Source organism: Rana temporaria, chromosome 1, assembly GCF_905171775.1.
Source record: "Rana temporaria chromosome 1, aRanTem1.1, whole genome shotgun sequence".
In the NCBI taxonomy this organism is placed as follows: Eukaryota; Metazoa; Chordata; class Amphibia; order Anura; family Ranidae; genus Rana; species Rana temporaria.
Genome location: NC_053489.1, coordinates 136,546,404 through 136,568,185, shown reverse-complemented (window position 1 = coordinate 136,568,185; position 21,782 = coordinate 136,546,404). Strand labels below are relative to the sequence as shown.

The 21,782-nt window shown below is 44.1% G+C and overlaps 1 protein-coding gene across 1 annotated transcript in view; it reads right to left on the bottom strand.

Annotated features, from left to right (window-relative positions):
• MAN2A1 (mannosidase alpha class 2A member 1) overlaps window positions 1-21,782 on the bottom strand; it is a 206,212-nt gene that overhangs the window by 139,452 nt on the left and 44,978 nt on the right. The window contains exon 3 of the mRNA XM_040343232.1: window positions 5,692-5,836. Within this exon, the coding sequence (XP_040199166.1) occupies window positions 5,692-5,836 (145 nt within the window). The remainder of the gene's footprint in view (window positions 1-5,691; window positions 5,837-21,782) is intronic.

The following is a 21,782-nucleotide window of genomic DNA, read 5'->3' as shown; positions in this document are numbered from 1 at the left end:
TTTTTATATCCATTGTACGTCCAAACTTCCATTCTTGCTAGCATTCATCAGTCTGAGCTGTCCATCTCTGTAGTGCTTGCAGACCATCAATACTTCTACAATGATTTAGATTCTTAAACTTTGAGTTAGAGGTACAAGATTGGTGTGCCAAAAATGGTAAAATATACTAATTTAGAAGATAAAAAAAATAAAAATGTATGTGCAATACATAGTACAGAAGCATGTGTGGCCTTTTGAAGTTATACCACTCACCGTAAATAAATGTATAAGAAAATCTGTTATGTTAACTTGAAATAGTGACCTGTGCTTGCCAGAAACTAATTCATGACTCACGAACCGGTGTAACATTTCCACATGCATGAATCATATCATGCTATAAAAAGGACTACAGGAAGGAATAGAATTGTGAGGAACTTTTAGGGCCCATTCTGTTCTAATGCTTGCAATAAAGGGGTTGTAAAGTCAGAAGGTTTTTCATCTTCATGCATTCTATGCATGAAGATAAAAAGCCTTCTGTGTGCAGCAACCTCCTTGGCCCCCTAATACTTACCCAATCCCCATCTCTGTCCAGCCATGTCCACAAGTATCTTGGCCGTCTGAGACTCCCCCTCTTGATTGGCTGAGACACAGCAGCAGCATCATTGGCTCTTGCTGCTGTCAAAGTCAGCCAGCCAATCAGGAGAGAGAGGGGGCAGGGCTGGCAGCTCCGTGTCTGGATGGGAGGGAGCTGTGACTCGGCTCAGGTGACTCCATAGCAAGCTGCATGCTGTGGGGGCATTTGACAGGAGGGAGGTCAGGAGCGCCAAAGAGGGACCCAAGAAAAGGAAGAGCCAGGCTGCTCTGTGGAAATACACAGCACAGAGGTGGTAAGTAAAACATATGTTATTTTTATATAAAAAATAAAAAAAACAAGACTTTACAAATCACTTTAACACCACTCCCCCCCCCCCCCCATTAATTTGAAAGGGAAACCAAACACCCCCAAAAATGAAAATAATGTGCTGCCAATCCAGAAAGCATTAGGCAAGACTACTGTAGATGTGACCAAGGGCTGGCTAATGAGTTTGCAAACCAGTCTTTAAACTTCAACATTTTATCACACTGCAATGCAAGCAGGCACAGTCTACATAAGAGTATAAACTATTGGGATATTTTAGGCAGCAAGTGAACATGTCACTGAAGTCAGTGTTGAAATCAATAAAAATTAGCAAGAATAAAGATTTGAGCAACTGACCAGGGCCAAGTTGTAATGGCTAGATAACTGGGTCAGAGCAACTCCAAAACTGCAGTTCTTTGTGGACATGGCTGGAGTCAATGGCTCCCGCTGCTGTCAAATTCGAAGACGCGAAGCCAGGGGAGGGGCCAAGTCCTGCTCTCTGTGTCAATGGACCATAGAATGTGTCTCTCCGTGGGGGCACTCCAGAGGAGGAGAAGCCAGGAGCGCCGCATAAGAGAAGAATCGGGGCCACTCCGTGCAAAACCCTTACACAGAAGAGGAAGTATAACATGTTTGTCATTTAAAAAAAAAAAAAACACACAAACCTTTACAACCCCTTTAGGTGTCCGATCGGGTCTGCCTGTCAGTTTTTCAGACTAACCCGAATGGACCCTCAATTCATCCCTATGGACCGGTAGGTGTAGATGAACCTGTGTCCATTTACACCCACCTACCTCCAATTCCAGGCCACTAAAAAAACAAAAAACAAATGAGACCCTTCCCTTTCCCCTCTAGGCAGATAGGAGGGTAGTTGGATGTAAACAGACAGCGGGGGGTCCACAGAGCAGAGAGGGCTGAGCATAAACGGAGCAGATATGCCCTCTCTGGTCTGGTCAGGTCAGCAGAACAGTGGACAGATCCCTTGCTGATCAAAATTTAGGCTCTTTTTGCACGGGGCAGACTGAAGATAAAAAAAATGGATCCCCAGAGCTCCCCCTCTGCCTCTGATAGTCACCCTCGCTCCCTCCGAGCCACACAGAGCTCCTTAAAGTATAACTAAAAGGCAAAACTTTTTTTTGGGATAGAGGAGAGGGATTAAAACCCCTGACAGTTTTTATTGCTATCCGTGCACATCCATTAGGGAGAGTCACCCCCTCTATTGGTCCTGCTTACCATTATCATTGAAAGTAAAAGGAAAAGAAAATCCCAACTTTTCAGTTTTTCACAGAAAAGTAGTAGGAGGAAAAAAAAAACATCCAATGGAGACACTAGTTCTGGTAATCTGGGGGTCCCCAAGAAATTCCCTTTATTTACAGGGATTTCCTCTCATTTTCTGTTTGGCTATGGGACAGGAATTGAAGTCATAACCTTACCTTGCCCTTTCCAAAATAAAAAATTAAATAAATAAAAAGTTTTGCCCATAGCTCTACTTTAAGCTGGGTACACATGGATCAAAAATTAGCCAGTTCAGCAGGAGCTGTGTGTAGCCCAACTGATTCGAGAAGTTCATTAAAATTGGCTTCTGTCCAATAGTCCTGTTAGAAAACATCCTTCAGTCAGCAGCTTGCAGCCAATCAGCCGCACCGATGATCAGTATATTCTGACAGAATACAATAATACGGCAGGGAGAATTCCCCTATCCACCTCACTTGTGTGGATGGGGGGGGAATCTTTTTATTTTTTCCTTCAACCAGTGGGTTATAGGAAAAAAAAAAAAAAAAACTTTAGTTAAATGCACCCCACAGAGCCCCCATCCTCCTTTATACCATCACATCAGTCCTCCTAAAGGTGGGTACAAACAGATTGAAACAGACCCAGTTCAGCAGGGACCAGACAAATTGCAGTCTGTGGGTGGCTCCCCCCGTTCACTAGAAATTGTTCAGTAGATCAACTTCTGTCAAATGGCCATGCTGGAAAACTGGCTGCAGTGCTGATCAGCGTATTCTGACAGCGAGTGAGCCATGCTGTCAGAAGACAATTGCAGTGTGGGGAGGATTTCTCCATCCAACTTGCTTGCGCGTGGATGGGGGAATCAGTTTTTTTTTTTTTTTTTTCAATGGTGGGTGAAAAAAACTAAAAACTAAACCAGTGATGCCGAGATATTTATTTACACATCATTGTTAGCCCAATGTTTTACTACAGAATAGATTGTGTACCCACTATTAAGCTCATATGTCACATATATTTCAGTGAGGCGTGCTATGAGTGTTGCCATTATCCCCACCCCGTACTCCACAGTAGGGAGGCGCAATTTGGCATCTTCGACCCTGGGCACCAGATGACTTTGTCCTGGCACTGGTCAGGAGCTAATGGTGGTCGAGTAAGGAAAACTGGCAACAGGGTCATGGACGATAAAGGCTTATTGATGCACATGGGGAGTAAAGGCTGGACCATGTAGCCCAATCCACTAGAAGAGCTGTTTTAGCTCAATTGATGAAAAAAGTAATGCCGGTTTCAATAGAAATGTGTTAGAACACACAGTGCATTCCAGATTGTTGTGTATGGGTCTGTGTAGCAGCAGACCAATCAGGGTGCCCATACTGACCTGTGCCCACAGCCAAAAGAGCATGTGAGCATCAGAACTGGACCACGGAGCAATGGAAAAAGGTAACCTGGTCTGAGGAGTCAGGTTTTCTTATGTGGATGGCCAGGTGAGTATGCATGGTTTACCTGGAGAAAATGGTACCAGGATGCACTACGGGACTAAGGCAAGCCAGCGAAGGCAATGTGATGCTTTGGGCAATGGTCTGCTGAGAAATCTTGGGTCCTGTCATTCATGTGGATGTTATTTTGGAGTCCATGACCCGATAGGTCAGGGGCGTTTTGGAGGAAAAAGGGGGCCCTACTATGTACAAAGTGGGTGGTCATAATGTATATGTACATAAGGTATATGTATTTAAACACAGCAATATAGGTGCCTGAATCCAACTTGGTATTAGCCTCCTGCAATTCCATGCACAGCAGAGCTGGGATCGAGGAAGAAGCAGCAGCACAAGTAGCCAATCAGTTGTCCTGCAGTGTTTATGCACCACCAAGGAACATGCTGATGGATGTAGAAATTAAACTACCATTAAATTAACAGAGAAACAAGATCATCAATCTGCTGCTTCTCTTTTCAATGTCTAGTCACCGATTTGGGGAGGAACAATTACAAGTGACATTAAACTCAATATTAAAAAAAACTAAAAAAATACTCAATGCCTTCACTTGGATCCATATGTTCCCTTTCTAATGACAGCATGTGTGAAACCACACCTGCTTTAAAAATTCCTCTAGGAGGAAGACTACACTTGCTCTGCATGTCAGTGTGATCCTGATATGGACTACAGGACAAGCATAGTAAACTGCCCATTGCTTAAATTATCACCCACGCAGTAGCTCCCATAGGCTTCAGAGTGACACCTGGCACCCAGACTTCTGTGATGAGAAGGGGGGGGGGGGCTAGCACTACACCAGTACATTAGATTTGCCCACTAGATTGGAGTGCTTTCTCACACTGCCCTATTGGCAGCTCAAGCATCAGGGACCACAAAGACAGCAGTCTCCATATAGCAGGGAGCCACTCCCACACACATACCTTCAAACTCCATGTATCTATACTGTGCAGCAGGAAGTCTGGGAACAAGTACACAAGGGTACGAAGAATCAGACCCGTTAGCATTGTGCAGGGGAGCCAGGAGGTATACATGGCAGCTGTCACTTTGAAGCTTGCATAAAGCATTCAGACAGTGGTGTTTGGTTTAGGAACGCAATAGTGCCAGGAGTCTCTCCTCCGTTACAACTCTGTCTGCCTTTGGCCGTCACCACCCTGAGTAGTGTTTGCTTAGGAGACCCCGATGTTGGGGATCACTACATTCAAAGGATTGAATAGCTGTGGCATGGCAAGGGGGTTGGCGCATGTAACCACAATGGAGGCGCACTGTTTGCGCACACAAAGCAGAAGTCAGAGGACAAAATGCACACAGAGAGAACATTTGAGGGGGGGGAAAAAAAAAAGTGTATGTGGAGGTAATTTTTCAGCATAATAATAAACTTCTGAAGGATAGTACTGTATACTGGATTACAATGATTTTAACACAAGTGTTTAGTGCCCTGCTAGACACGGCTGTGTTGTGTATCAGGGAAAAAAACAAGAACAAACAAGCCTTTTGGCAGGTAAAACGGCTTCCAAAAAATATTCCATCTGTATATCAGGCTATTTGCTGGAGTTCAGGTTTACATTTCTTAGACCAAAGCTACAGTTGTTTCCAAAATTCATTTTTTTCAGTTCTCAACCACTTCAAGTGACACTCAAAGTTCATATTTTGAATGTAAAGACAGAATGTGAAGCCAGAAAAAAGAAAAAACATTTTAGGTAATTCCAGATAATAAACAAGCCAATATAAGAATCTTTCTAAATAATGGCAGAGTATTTAAAAATCAAACCAAATTCTGATACGTGGTGCAAAGATTGACATATTACCAGATCTAGGAAATGGTCTGCATGTTTGCAAATGAGCTTTATTATCAGAAAATCACTAACAATTGCATCTAAAAGAAGAAAATGAGTTTATGTTATCAATCTACTTTTCACATGAGCACAAGAAAGAAAAAATCCAACACATACTGTATATTTGAGGCTACTGTCATTTAGATTTTTCTCTTTCTTTATGGAAAAAAATGCACCCAAGAGGGGGAAACTTAGCGTCTATTGTGTACAATTTAATTTCTGACTGTCTGTTCTACTTCCGAATAAGCCTACATTCATACTTTACCTGGGTCATTGTGGGAGTGAGGCACAAGAAAAACCTGAAGAATCTCATTATCCCATTCATGTTCATCATAGGTTATGTCAAAACCTTGCTTCCAAACTCCACCATCTGGATTATCAAATGGAAGAATGTCATACACATCCAGCATCTGAAATATAAAAATATAGATTTAGGAATGTGTGGCCAAAAAAAAAAAAGAAAAGTCAATTTCTGAAATACATGTACATTTTATCTCTTTAGAATGCTGCAAGCACAGATAATCATTTGGAGATTCTGCCAGAAATCCAATAAGCTCAAGACAACTTGCAGGCCAACGATGCAGCCTCCGCTTCAGTTTCAGTTGTCCTCTGCTGGACTACAGAGCTATACTTATCCCTGCCCCTCTCCACACATATGCATTCATTTTCTTCTCAACAAAACAATGCGGCTGCTGCCTTGACATCCCGAGAGCTTACGACACAGACAGGGCTCTTAGAAGATGTAATCCTTGCAGGAAGCACTCTGCCGCTTCTGTTAAAAGCTGTTCATACAAGAATTTTACATGCCCCCATGTCATAGCACTGGGTCAGTGACAAGTCCTCTTTATGGAAACATCAGGAGTCTAGTAGACCCACAATGTCTCCCCTGTTCTCCAGTGTAGCTAATCAAGAATAGATTGTGCTTGATTACCAGGCTGTAGCATCCAGATGACCGCTCTAAAAGCAGAAGCGACACACTTCATTTATGGGTTCATTAGTCACAGCAGAGATCAGGGCATTGATGTTCCGCAATCTCCTCTTTACGTATCTTTGCCTAGCTATACCACAGTCTAGGTCCACGTATAAAAGACAATGGAAAAGCAAATGTGAGGCTTGACAGTGGTTTATGTGGCTTAGGAGGTGATCAAATGCAAGTCAGAAGGTAAAATGCCTTAGTCAATGAACTCTGAAGTAGGGCTGCAACCAACTATTATTTTCATAAATCGATTAGTTGGTTGATTATGGTTTTGATTAATCGGATAATAGCCTTATATAAAAAAAAAAAAAAAAAAAAAAATATTACAATTTTTACATTTTATTAGGCCAATTTGTTGTTGGGCAGATTAGAAAACACAAATTGCCGCAAAAACACATGACATGCTTTTCTGCAGCCTCTCCATTGAAGTAAATTGAACCCCAAAAAAACAATAGCACCATTTTGCGTTACAGTCCTTGCCATTTCCAAATACGCAGCAGCTGAAAAAAAATCATGGCTGTGAACCTGTCCCATAGGAAAACATGTACCGTATTTATCGGCGTATATCGCGCACTTCGTGGGTGCGCGATATACGCCGATAACCGCGCCGAGTTTTGAATACTGCGCCGACATATACCGAGCGCAGTACACTCGGGTATAGTCGGCCAGTCTCGGCTTCTTCCGCGGTCACGTCCTGGACGTACAGGGCTCGGTATATGCTAGCGCAGTATTCAAAACTCGGCGTGGGAAACGAGCGGGGAGGACGCCGGACCCGACGAAGAGGACACCCGAAGCCGCAGACGGACGCCGGATTCGCCGATAGACGCCGCGCAAGACACCAAAACTAAGTACAAAAAAAAAAAAATTTCCCACAGGAATGGGGGCAACTTTAGAGGTGCGCGCTATACCCCGATAAATACGGTAAATGAACTGTAGTGCGTTTCTGCAAAAAGCACCAAAAAACACAGACGTGTGAACCCAGGCCTGAGATGTTTAGTAACATAATGGGGTTAAAAAAACTAAAATAAGTACAAAAAGAGCAAATAATCGCTACTGTAAGGGGTTAATTTTTTTTACTGTGGGACAGTGAAAGTATAATTTACAGTAGCGATTTGCTTTTTTGTACTATAAAAGGGTTAATTTTAGTTGTTTTAACCCCATTATGTTACTGGCCGATTAATCGATTATGAAAATTGTAATCGATTAATTTCATAATCGATTAGTTGTCGATTAATCAATTAGTTGTTTCGGCCCTGCTCTGAAGGTTCTCAAACAAGTTTCAAAATGCAAGATGAATACACCTTAAAAGTAAACTGCATCTGCCTTCGACCCCTTTCACACTGAAGCGTTTTTACAGCGCTTTAGCGTTAAAAATAGCGCTATTGAAATGCTCATAAAACGCTCTCCATGCATCTCAATGGACCCTTTTACACCGAGTCCTGCAAGCAGCATCTTTGGAGCAGCATTTGGGCACTGAAAAAAACGCTCCAAAAACGCCCCTCATTGAAATGAATTTAAAGCGCTGTAAAAACGCCTTACCCTTTCACACTGAGGCACTTCAAAAAAGCCCTAAAACGTTAGGGTCTTAACGGTGCTTTACCAGCGCATTGGGATTGCAGATGAGGCTTCGCTCGAATAACGCCCCAGTGTGAAAGGGGCCTTAAAGTGGATGTAAACCTCCTCCTACACCCAGTGAAGTGAACCGCCTCAGATGATACACAGAGATTAAAGAAATCTCTCTTCGTAAGTTTTGCATGCATATCTGCTGTCTTCGGTTTGCTATATTCTTTGGAATTTTAACATTGTGGTAGAATTTTTACTTTCTCGTTCAGCAGGAGGAGTGGATTCTTGGCTTACACTGTGTGACAGCCGATTGGAGGAAAAGCACACACCCAGAGGAAGGAAGATACTTTCAGAGCTGTGACAAGACAAATTCGCTGGTAATCTATTTATAGCACCCACCCGACACAAATTTCCAGCCGCTTTTATCTCCTGTCTTGGAGAACTTGTCATGAGGAACGAAACAGCAAAAAGACAATCTACTTAACCACTTGCCCACCGGGTTAATTCTGGCACTTCTCTCCTTCATGTGAAAATCACAATTTTTTTGCTAGAAAATTAATCAGAACCCCCAAACATTATATATTTTTTTTTAGCAGACATCCTAGGGAATAAAATGGCAGTCATTGCAATACTTTTTGTCACACCGTATTTGCGCAGCGGTCTTACAAGTGCACTTTTTTTGGATAAAAATCACTTTTTTGAATTAAAAAATAAGACAATACATTTTGCCCAATTTTTTTATATATTGTGAAAGATAATGTTATGCCGAGTAAAATGATACCCAACATGTCACGCTTCAAAATTGCGCCCGCTCGTGGCATGGCGTCAAACTTTTACCCTTAAAAATCTCGATAGGCGACGTTTAAAAAATTCTACAGGTTGCATTTTTTGAGTTGCAGAGTAGGTCTAGGGCTAGAATTATTGCTCTCACTCTAACGATCGCGGCGATACCTCACTTGTGTGGTTTGAATACCGTTTTCATATGCGGGCGCTACTCGCGTATGCGTTTGCTTCTGCGCGCGAGCTCGTCGGGACGGGGCGCTTTAAAAAAATTTTTTGGGGTTTTCTTATTTATTTTTATTTAGTTTTATAATTTTTTACACTGAAATAAAAAAAAAAAAAAAAATTTTATTTTTATTCCTATTACAAGGAATGTAAACATCCCTTGTAATAGAAAAAAGCATGACAGGTCTTCTTAAATATGAGATCTGGGGTCAAAAAGACCTCAAAAAGACCTCAGATCTCATAATTAGACTTAAATGCAAAAAAAAAAAAAAAAAAAGTCATTTTTTCAAATGACAAAAAAAAAAATGTTTCTTTAAGAGGCTGGGCGGGACTGACGTTTTGACGTCACTTCCGCCCAGCAGAGCTATGAGGACGGGTGAAGGAGATTTCTCCTTCAGTCCCGTCCCCGCTCAGCTGCCGGACACATCCGATCCCCTCCGCCGCTACCGACGGCTCCGGTAAGCGGCGGAGGGCGCGGGAGAGCGGCGGGAGGGGGGGGCCCTCTCCCGCCACCGATAACGGCGATCTCGCGGCGAATCCGCCGCGGAGACCGCCGTTATCGTGTACACCACCGCCCCCTGAAAAGATGAATATCTCGGTTGTGGCAGCAGCTGCTGCCGTTAGAGATATTCAACTTTAAAAAGGGGACGTCTTTTTGACATGGGGCGGTGGTCAAGAGGTTAAAGAGGAAATAAACCTTGATGGGTTTTACTTCCTCTATTTCACTGCAATGGTAAAGAATAATGGGCTACTATGCATCGAATAGTAGCTCACTATGTGTCACCTGAAAACGAAGCAATGTCACCGCTGTCCCTGCTGGCTGGAAGCGTCTATCTTTACTTCTCTTCTTCCGGGGCCACGGACTTCATCTCTGTGACTGGCCGGAGTCGCATGATGTCAATCCCATGCATGTGCACAGGAGCTGCCAATCAGTGCATGATCCCTTTATAAACAGCACAATTGCGCCCTTTCTAAAGTGCTAATGCCCCATGACGTTGGCGCATGTGTACGTTGTAAATATCTCCTAAACCGTACAGGTTTAGGAGATATTTCCAGCACCTACAGGTAAGCCCTAATATAGGGTAACCTATAGGTAAAAGTGGCTGTACAGAGTTTACAACCACTTTAAGGCTTTGGAGAGAGATAAGTAAACACTACAGATATGTGTGCCTAGGTCAAATTTCATGAATCGTGTTTACATCCACTTTAAAATCAACCTTGGACATTAAAGCGTATCTAAATCCAAGAACAAAACCAGATATCATTGCAGCTTACCAGTCATTACATATGGTGGCTGTATTCGTTTTTTTCCCCACCTTCTTTCTTCATGCCGAACTTACAACTCACCATTAATTCACTTCCTGTCATATGGCGACAACCACCAAGCAGCACTGTCGCCTAAGGAAAGGGAGCATGTTAGGACTACATGTCGCCTCCCTCTCTTCTCCATGACAGGAGGAGATGTTTTGTAGTCCATGAAGAAAGCAGGAAAATGATGACAACTTTCCTGTACTCCTCTGCCTTTGGACTGTTATCAGCCCACAAGATTATGGCTCGATGAAGAGCCATTTCTTTTGCACTTGTTGAAAAGATGTAATAAAATGCTTTCAATGGCATGTTTAACAGACCAAGAGGGAGCAAATTTGTTATACATACACTTTATTGTTGGACTTCCAAATATGAGGAGACCTGTGACCTCAAAATAACTCACCACACAGCCACGAATGTCTAAACCACTGGCAACAAAAGTGAGTAAACCCCCAAATGAAAATTTCCAAATTGGGCCCAATTAGCCATTCCCCCCCCCCCCCCCCCCCCGGTGTTACAAGGTCTCAGGTGTGAATGGAGGAACAGGTGTGTTAAATTTGGTTTTATCACTCTCACTCCATTATACTGGTCGCTGGAAGTTCAACATGGCACCTCACGGAAAATAACTCTGAAAAAAAAGAACTGTTGCTCTACATAAAAATGGTATAGGCTATAAGAAGATTGCCAAGACCCTGAAACTGAGATGCAGCACGGTGGCCAAGACCATACATCGGTTTAATAGGACAGGTTCCACTCAGAACATGCCTCGTCATGGTCGACCAAAGAGGTTGAGTGCACTTGCTCAGCATCATATATAGAGGTTGTCTTTAGAAAATAGACATATGAGTGCTGCCTGCATTGCTGCTGAGGTTGAAAGGATGGGGTGGGGGGGGGTCAAACCTGTCAGTGCTTAGACCATATGCCACACACTGCATCAAATTGGTCTGCATGGCTGCGTCCAAGAAGGTGTCAAGCGTGTGTGGTGGCAAGCAGGTGAGGAGTACAAAGACAAGTGTGTCTTGCCTACAGTCAAGAATGGTGGTGGGAGTGTCTTGGTCAGGGGCTGCATGAATGCTGCCGGCACTGGGGAGCTACAGTTCACTGAGGGAACCATGAATAGCAACATGTACTGTGACATACTGAAGCAGAGCATGAGCCCCTCCCTTTGGAGACTGGGACGCAGGGCCGTATTCCAACATAAAGACCCCAAACAAACCTCCATGAGGACCACTGCCTTGCTAAAAGAAGCTGAGGGACTGCCCAAGCATGGCTCCAGACATAAACCCTATTGCGCGCAAGGTCTACAACATCCACCAGCTCTGTGATGTCATCGAGGAGTTGAAGAGGACTCCAGTAGCAACCTGTGAAGCTGTAGTGAACTCCATGCCGAGGCAGTACTAAAAAAAAATAATGGTGGCCACACAAAATACTGACACTTTGGGTCCAATTTGGACATTTTCACTTAAGGGTGCACTCTAAAAATGTTTACATTTTGCTACAATAAAAAAAATATAATTTTTCTGTCATACTTAAAAGAGGAGGTTCGCCGACCATTCATTTTTTTTTTTTGGCATTCTAACAGTCGCCTAATAGCAATATAACACTCACTTGTTTGGGCTGCTTAATCCCCTGATGTCCGTTTTCATATCTAAAATGAACTTTAGAAAAAAACTACGCTGGCCGGTTCCATCTTCCTTGTGGGCATGTGAAGCCCACAAGCATTGATTTCATGGATGCAGTGAATGCTGAGCTCCCAGCATTCACCGCTAGTTCCCGCGCATGCCCACTGTTAACCAGGTTGCCATCACAACGGGCGGCATTGTCGGAAGTTCCTGCCCTATTGTGATGGCAACTAAACCAATGCAAACAAAGCGTCACACGTCACTTCCGGTTTCACGATCTCTGGATTTCACTGCGACGTTCCGCACTCATGGGAAGCATGACACCAAGCTCCCAGATGACAGTGTGCCCTCAGGGGAAACGCCTACTCCCGCGGGAGTGACGATCAGGAAGTGCTGTAATACAGACCGATTATAAGGTAAATACACCATCAAAAAAATGTTTTCTTTCCTGTAACGGAATGGCTTGTGACACCCAGAGACTTTTGAAGGATGGGAGGTACTCCTGTGCCAGCTTCACTAATGACTCTTGGGTCTACGGTCATCCTATGTCCCTTTTGGGCATAGGATGACTGAGAACTGATATCTCAGATTACATGAGATGAGACATTAATGATATTTCAAGATATCCTGCAAAACATGAATTATTACAAGTTGTTCCTTATGAACAGGTCAATAGACTGTTGAGGTGTTAATTGAGTCGGGCTCCTAAGATATTCCATTGTCCATTGTGTGATGCTAATACTGTTTTGTGTCTATTGTACTAATTAAGTCTGTAAAGGTCAGATGTCTAACTTTGAGGTGTTAATTGAGTCTGGCTTCTGAAAGGCCTTTCATTGTGGATGCTAATGACACTGTATGGTGTGAAAATACTATTGATACTGTGTAATGTGAATAGCAGGTGAGAGTCATAACGTCTGACTTCTCAGGTGTAGTAATTCGGTCATGTTAATTATGTCAGACCGGTGCCGAAACGTCTGTGGGATCTGTATTGGAGACTTGTTAGTCCCCCTATTGTGTGATGTGTGGGTGGAGTGTGTCTTTGTCCCTGTGATTACTGCAGCATGCTTTTTGGCGTATAAAAGATTGAGTTTTACCATTAAAAGTATTCATTCATTTTGGAACCAGTAACAGAGTGTGTGTCTTGTTATTCTGGGGAATGAAATGGGTCCTGTCAGCTGGATTGTCGGATAAGCTGTCGTGGGGCAATGGGATATCGTAAACGATGGTGACCGTTACATTTCCATTTGAGCATCTGTTCATAGCGCTGATGGGGATAAGGTGAACTTAATAAAATTGTGTGAACTTCCGCTTTAACCTGTAAAATGCTTTTCTTTGAGTACATCATGGGACACAGAGTCAGGCTAATATTCATTACCTGCTGGGTTATACTTCATCAGGTAAATGAACACTGGTAGACCAAAAGGTCTTTAGACAGGAAGTGATCCCCTATATAACCCCCCTCCCATACAGGAAGTTACTTCAGTTTTGTAACAAGCACTGAATCCTCAAAAAGAAACTTGACCTCCGATTGTACTCAAAGCCAATTTGATTTCTACAGCTGACTGTAGAAAAAAAGAATTCGCCCAATCATGTATTTCTTCGGATGCCATTTTTTGGCTTCACACCAAGCAATATTGGTCTTCCAGACCTTATGATAGATCTTCCTAGCGACAGCTTTTCAAGCATTCGCTAGAGTAGACACCACTGGCTCAGAGATGCCACGGTCCTTTAAAACCCTGGCTTCAATAGCCATGCCATCAAATTTAGAGACTGTAAATTGGGGTGGAATATAGGACCTTGAGACAGTAGATCGGGGTGCCGTGGAAGTGTCCATGGTCTGTCTATTGTCAGTCTCACAATATCCAGGAGCCAGGGCCTTCTGGGCCTGGCTGGTGCCACCAGAATGACTGGAACTCCCTCTTTCCGAATCCTGCGCAACAAATGTGGAAGGAGAGGGACCGGAGGGAAAGCATAAACCAGGGATTATTGGCTCCATGACTCTTGTTCAGGACAAAAACAAAAGCTGTAGCTTGTAGTTTTACTTGGATGCCAGTAGGTCAACGTCTGGCCATCCCCAACATTGGCAAATTTCCTGGAACACCCCTGGGTGTAGGGACCATTCCCCCCGGGCAGATCTGCTGTCTGCCGAGATAATCTGCCTTCCAGTTCTCTACTCCTGGGATATGGACTGCAGGTAGAAATCGGCATATGTCTCTTTGCCCAGGCTAGTATGTGGTTCACCTCCTTCAGAGCTGAATGACTCCTGGTACTGCCTTTGTGGTTTATATAGGCCACTGCAGTGGCATTGTCGGACTGAACCTCAATAGGGCAGTCCTGAAGCTCCACCGTTCATGACGTAGGGTCAGTCGTCCTGTCCGTAATTCCAAGGTTGTTGATGGGCAGGATCTGTTCTGTCCTTGACTATTTTCCTTGAGCTGAGCCCCTCTAGGTTCGGTCCCCAGCTTGAGAGACTGGCATCTGTAGTCGGTACTCTAAGTAACTGGGAGAAAGAATTTTCCCTTTCGCAGGTTCTGATCCCGGAACCACCAATTTAGGCTTAAATGTGCCAGAGGAGATAAGCACATGGCTAATCCAGGGTTTGTACTCTCCTGTTCCAAGCCAACAATAGGTCTTGTTGTAGAGGCCTGGAATGGCACTGGGCATAGGGCATCGCCTCAAAGGAGAATACCATCCTCCCTAGAAGACTCATACAGAACCGACGCACCCGATTCTTCAGGGCACAGATCCCTGCAGGTGACAAGGATACTCTTGCTTGGACCATATCTAGGATCAGACCTAAATACCTTAGACTTTGAACTGGTCTCAAAGTTGGTATTTATGATCCAGCCTAAGCTTTCCAAATGCTGCACTGTATATGTTATGCTCTGTTCTAGAGCTTGTAGTGAGTGATCTCTGAGCAGGAGGTTGTCTAGATACCTGAGCACCAAGATCCCTTGTGCCCTTAAAAGACCCAGTACTGGTGATAGGATCTTTGTGAACACTCGGGGAGCTGTAGCAAAGCCGAAGGGTAGAGCCACAAACTAAAAATGACATTCCTCTACTGTAAACTGCAGGGACCTCTGATGAGGCTGAAAGATAGGTACGTGTAAATACGCATCCTTTATATCGGTGGAGGCCTAAAAGTCTTAGCTCTAAATGAGGCTACAACTGAGCGGAAAAATATCTGAAAGGACTGGATTAGTAGATACTGGTTTAGGGCTCTGTGACCCCGTTTGGCGTTTAACCATAAAACGGTTCGCTCCTTTGGATACAGCAACCAGTACAATCACTCCTTGATGCACTAAATGATGTAGTGCCTGAAGCAACTCCTGAATTATTGTTCTCCAAATGTCCGCAAAGCGCAGCAGCCTTCCCTCCATCCGATCGAGTGGGGGCGTCTCCTCAAAAAGAGGGCTTGGTTGCTGGATTTAAAATAATCTGGGACCCAGGGCTTCTATTGGCACTGGCCTTCTGGCTTGCCGTGGGGCTCTAGCACCCTGTTGGCAGTAAACTGTCCTGGCGCCGAGACATTTGAGGAAGCAGTCCCTGAAGTTTTAAACATGGGAAGCCTGGTGCTTGTCTTCACGGGTACTAGAGAACTCTTCCCTCCGGAAATTCTTTTGAATATATTCATCCAAATGATCACCAATAAACATTCCCCCTAAAAAGGGGAAGTTGACAAAACGCACAGTGTCATGCAGAGTCTCTCAGGGATCCCCTTTGTCGCCTGTTCTGTTCAATATCCATCTCCGCCCTCTTTTTGAAATCATCAGTAACCAGAAGTTACTTTACCACTCTTATGCAGATGACACACACACACACAACTGTATTTTCGCATCTGCAACAAAAAGGATCATTATCTCGGACTAGAGAAATGCCTTACTTTGATAGAAAATTGGATGACCAAGAGTCACCTTAAACTTAACGGTTCGAAAACAGAACTTCTCCCGTTTCATGCCAATCGAAAGAATCATCCCGCAACAACATGGACACCCCCACCCATTCTGGGTAAAACAATCACCCCTAGCACCAAAGTCAAAAGTCTCGGAGTAATTTTTGACACCAACATGACAATGGATGCACAAATAGGGTCAGTAGTCAGCAGATCGCACGATCTGCTGCGACTACTATGCAGACTCACTCCCTTTATCCCAAAAGAAGACATAGCAGTCGTGGTGGGAACAATTATCAACCTAGGTGTAGATTTAACACATCTCAAAAGGGAGACCCTTTCACCACTTAAGACTCGGACCAATATGCAGGTAAAGGACCTGGCCCCTTTTTGCGATATGGCACTGCGTCTCTTTAACTGACAATTGCGCGGTCGTGCGACGTGGATCCCAAATAAAATTGGAGTCCTTTTGCCACAAATGGAGCTTTCTTTTGGTGGTATTTGATTACCTCTGCGGTTTTTATTTTTGCACTATAAACAAAAATAGAGCGACAATTTTGAAAAAAAATCAATATTTTTTACTTTTTGCTATAATAAATATCCCCCAAAATATATATATAAAAAAAAAAAAAAACATTTTTTCCCTCAGTTTAGGTCGATACGTATTCTTCCACTTATTTTTGGTAAAAAAAAAAAACACGCAATAAGCGTTTGATTGGTTTGCGCAAAAGTTAAAGCGTTTACAAAATAGGGGATAGTTTTATGGCATTTTTAATAATAATTTTCTTTTACTAGTAATGGCGGCGATCAGCAATTTTTTTTGTGACTGCGATATTATGGCGAGCACATCGGACACTTGACACATTTTTGGGACCATTGTGATTTTCACAGCGAAAAGTGCTAGAAAATGCACTGATTACTGTCAAAATGACAATGGCAGTGAAGGGGTTAACCACTAGGTGGCACCAAGGGGTTAAGTGTGCCCTAAGGGAGTGATTCTTACTGTAGGCGTGACGTCACTAATCGTCGTTCCCTATTTAAGGAGACAGACGATCAGTGTCACTGCCACAGAGAAGAATGGGGAAGGTGTGTTTACACACATACACACACACACACACACACACACACACACACACACACACACCTCTCCCCGTTCTTCAGCTCCTGTGACCCGATCGCGGGACCCGTGGATGGACTCTTAAAGGCGACGTACAGGTACATGCCTGTGCCCGGCTGTGCCATTCTGCCGACGTATATCGTTCGTTAGGCGGTCCTCAAGTGGTTAATAGGGCTCACCAAGCCCCTATGCAACAATCCGGATAAGCCCCATAGCCTGCCAAGCAACACTTGGTGACTCACGTGACCAGGATAAAGGAGAGATGAACAGTTGCAAGTGTCTGTCCAGAGCCTGCTTCTGTGTCCCACAGCTGCCTGGAAGGACAGCATGCTTGGCCTACACAGCTTAAATAAGCTGGGTGTGCGCCGGAACGTTCATGGTCATACACGTGCGTGGTCCCGGCGGACAGGTGTGGCTGCATTTGTGTACAACGCAAATCTTTGTGCGCCCAGATGGAGGCTACTGCGCATGTGCGCCATGGCCGCCAAACAGCCAAGTCCAGTGGTGCTTTTGCAAATGCACGTGCGCCATGGCCACCAAACACAGTACACAGTGGCACTCTTGCGAACGCACATGGTGACCAAGGCGAAATGGCCAGACACAAGCAAAAAAGGTACACCTTGCAAACACCCACAGCTAGCCCAAAATTCCCCCATTTAGTCACCTCGCACAGGTGTCCAGCCTTTAGCTAGCTTGACCGATTGTTACATTCATTGAGACACCCCACAATAATAAAGGCTCAGGGCCACTTAGAAACAAAAGGGTACAATCTTCACCCTTCACGGCGGGTTCCTGTCACTTGGACCTTCAAGGACTGGGTACCCTTTTATGTTTAGGGTCCAATCACTTGGACCTGTACAGCACCCTGCAGGAAATGCCTTAGTGCTGTAGTGTCCAAGATTTCCACTCCGCAGGATCCAGCACCCAGAGGTCGCATTGCAGGCAAAACCCTGCAGGATCTTGAGTCTTCTTTGCGAGGCTCGGGTACCATTTATTGAAGCATAAAAGCCTGTGTCAAATTGATTCGAGCGGTCAATCTCTTGATTCATTTTTGGAACAGTTTGTGGGAATAGAGAGTTCAACAAACCGTGCCATCCACCTTGCAGACACTGGTAAACAAACTGAAGTAATTTCCTGTATGGGAGGGGTTATATAGGGGATAACTTTGTGTCTAAAAGACCCTTGGTCTACCAATGTCCATTCACCCGATGATGAAGTTTATAATCCAGCAGGTAATGAATATTAGCCTGACTGTGTCCCATGATGTATGAAAAAGAAAAGTAGTGCATGAGGCCAGTGTAACACTGAATGTATAAATTGGAGTGATTAGCTTATTGAGTGCCAAATTAATTTGTCCACGGTTTATTTTCGGAGTAAAAACAAAGCCAAATCAATTTCTATTTCTCAAATCTACTTTTACAAAACAATTTCTTTGAGTCAGGAAAATGCCAGAGGAAAGCACTTCTTGCCAGGAATTACATGCCTGCTATTCTGTCAGAGCAGAAATACTTCTCCAATAACAGTGACAAAGGGTTTCCCGCTGACTTCCATATAGAGATGATGCAGAGATTATAAATTAAGTGTAGAATTTTTAGGAGGCGATTTCCAATTAAAAATCACTGACAGGAAAAGCTCCTATGTGACATCACCCCCAGGGTAAAATGCCACAGAGTACAGGCAGGCAGTCAAGATAAGTACCCAAGAAGAACATCTGTGATGGGAAATTACACATGCACACAGGGATCACACACAAAGGAAATTGTAATAGAATAAAACCAGGAAACTTCAATCATAGCAAGAGAACAAATTTGCTGGTCATCAGGATTTGGACAATATCGTCAGTATCCTTAGAGCTCATTGAAACCAAACTTCATCCCTAATGAAAAAGATGAAATGGAAGGCAGAATTTATCTGTCTTACTATTGGACGCTGTATTTTGTTTTTGAAAATCTTTCATAAATAAACAATTAAAAAAAGAAAAGAAATGGAAGGCAATCGTCTCATGAGGGGGGGGGGGGGGGGGGGGGGGTTGTGGGAAGAGGAAAGAAAAGATTTTTTTATTCTATAAAAATATCCTCAAAGTGCCTGGAAAGATTTGTTTGTACCCCTAGAAAAAATAATTATAAGAAAACCGACTTACAGATGCCTCCAATGTTGTTCTTTCTACTCCTTGGTATCCTTGTGTGCACCACACTGAACACAGACTAGAGAAAGCAAAGGAGGGACTTGTCTGAGGAGATCAGAAAGAAAGCTATAAAGGACTTATACACACTGCATTTCGAAAGCTCCTGTCAAAAACACAAGTTTAGTGGGGGGGGGGGGGGGGTGCTACAAGCTTGGCACACCTATTTTTGGGAAGTTTCTCAGATTCTTCTTTGCAGGACCTCTCAATCTCCATCAGGTTGGATGGGGAGTGTCGGACAGCCATTTTCAGATCTCTCCAGAGATTTTCAAAGTCGGATTCAAGTCTGGGCCACTCAAGGACATTCACAGAGTTGTCCTGTAGCCACTCCTTTGTTATCTTGGCTGTGTGTTTAGAGTTGTCCTGTTGGAAGAGGAACCTTCACCCCAATCGGAGGTCCAGAGTGCTTTCGAGCAGGTTTTCATCAAGGAGATCTTTGTGCATTGCTGCATGTCATCGTTCCCTCGATCCTGACAAGTCTCTAATCTTCTGCTGCCGAAAACCAATATGCTTCACTGTAGGGATGGTATTGGCCAGGTGATGAGTGGTGCTTGGTTTCCTCCAGACTTGCCATGTAAGCCAAAGCGTTCAATCTATGTTTCATTAGACCAGAGATTTGTTGTTTCTCATGGTCCGAGAGTCCTTCAGGTGCCAACGCCAGGCGGGCTGTCATGTGCCTTTTACTGAGGGGTGGCTTCCGTCTAGCCACTCTACCATACAGGTCTGATTGGTGGGGTGCTGCAGAGATGGTTGTGCTTCTGGAATGTTCTCATCTCTCCACAGAGAACTGCTGAATCTCATTGGGTTCTCAGTCACCTCCCTGACTATGCCCCGTCTCCCCCAATTACTCAGTTTGGCTGAGTGGCCCGCTCTAGAAAGAGTCCTGGCGATTCCAAATTTCTTCCATTTATGGATTATAAAAGCCCCTGGGACCTTCAATGCTGCAGATTTTTTTCTATACCCTTCCCCCAGATCTGTCCCTTAATAAAATCTTGCGTAGGAGGGCTACAGACAATTCCTTGTACTTCATGGCTTGGTTTGTGCTCTGACATGCACTGTTAACTGTGGGACCTTATATAGACAGGTGTGTGCCTTTCCAAATCATGTCTAATCAACTGAATTTACTACAGGTGGACTCCAATCAAGTTGTGGAAACATCGCAAGGATGATCAGTGGAAACAGGATGCCCCTGAGCTTTTTTTTTTTTTATTAATACATTTGCAAAGATTTTTAATCAAACTTCTTTCACGTTGTCATTATGGGGTAATATACCGTATTTATCGGCATATACTGCACACTTTTTTGCCCTTAAAATCGTGGGTGCGCGATATACGCCAATACTCGCTTCCCGCGCTGTGTTTGAACGCTGCCGCCATATACCGAGCGCAGAACACTCAAGTACACTCGGCCAGGCTCAGCTCCCCTCGCGGTTATGCGAGAGGAGCCGAGTGTGGCCGAGTGTACTGCGCTCGGTATATGTCGGCGGCGGTGGCGTTTAAACACAGCGCGGGAAGCGAGGATCGGCTCAGAGACAGCGCGGGAGGAGCGGGGAGGACACCACGAAGGCCGCAGGCAGACGCTGGGCAAGACACCAAAACTGTAAGTAATAATAAATAAAAAAATCCAGGAATTTCACGTCTAGATTAGGGGTGCGCGCTATAGGCAGATAAATACGGTATGTAGAATTTTGAAGAAAATAATGAATTAAATCCATTTTGGAATTAGGCCAACATAACAAAAAAGTAAAAAAAATAAAAAAGTGAAGTTCTGTGAATACTTTTCAGATGCACTGTATGTGCTTTTGGCTGTGGACACAGCCCAGCATGGGCACCCAGACTGGTCTGCAGCTATGCAGCCCCCATACACAACAAACTGCAATGTCCATGTTTTTCATTCAACACATCAACTTCAGGAACAAGATGGAGAAACATAGAATATCCAGGCTCAAACTTACCGACCAATCAGCAACCAACCAAATTCCCCTGTCTAACTGGTGCGTTAAAAACAGAGGCTTAGTTGCACACATCTGCAAATGCATGTGTAAGCTGCAGGCCCCGTCAAGGCGCTCTGTGTAAACTGCAGTCCTAACTGCAACATTGCATTTTATGTCTCCTCAGTGGGAGCACATGACTGCTGATGGATAGATAAGGGGCAGGTGACTGGAGGAGCCCAGCCCTCAATAAAGGGGCAGGAACACACTGCACACTAAGCACATGGAAGCAAAGGTGCTAGTGCGTTGCCTGACCACAATGACAAAAATTCAACAAACAATAGTCACTGCCCCTACCTATGAATGGTATAATAAGGAGCGCTGGAATGGGCGTATAAACATACAGAAACATAGAATATCCAGGCTCAAACTTACCGACCAATCAGCAACCAACCAAATTCCCCTGTCTAACTGGTGCGTTAAAAACAGAGGCTTAGTTGCACACATCTGCAAATGCATGTGTAAGCTGCAGGCCCCGTCAAGGCGCTCTGTGTAAACTGCAGTCCTAACTGCAACATTGCATTTTATGTCTCCTCAGTGGGAGCACATGACTGCTGATGGATAGATAAGGGGCAGGTGACTGGAGGAGCCCAGCCCTCAATAAAGGGGCAGGAACACACTGCACACTAAGCACATGGAAGCAAAGGTGCTAGTGCGTTGCCTGACCACAATGACAAAAATTCAACAAACAATAGTCACTG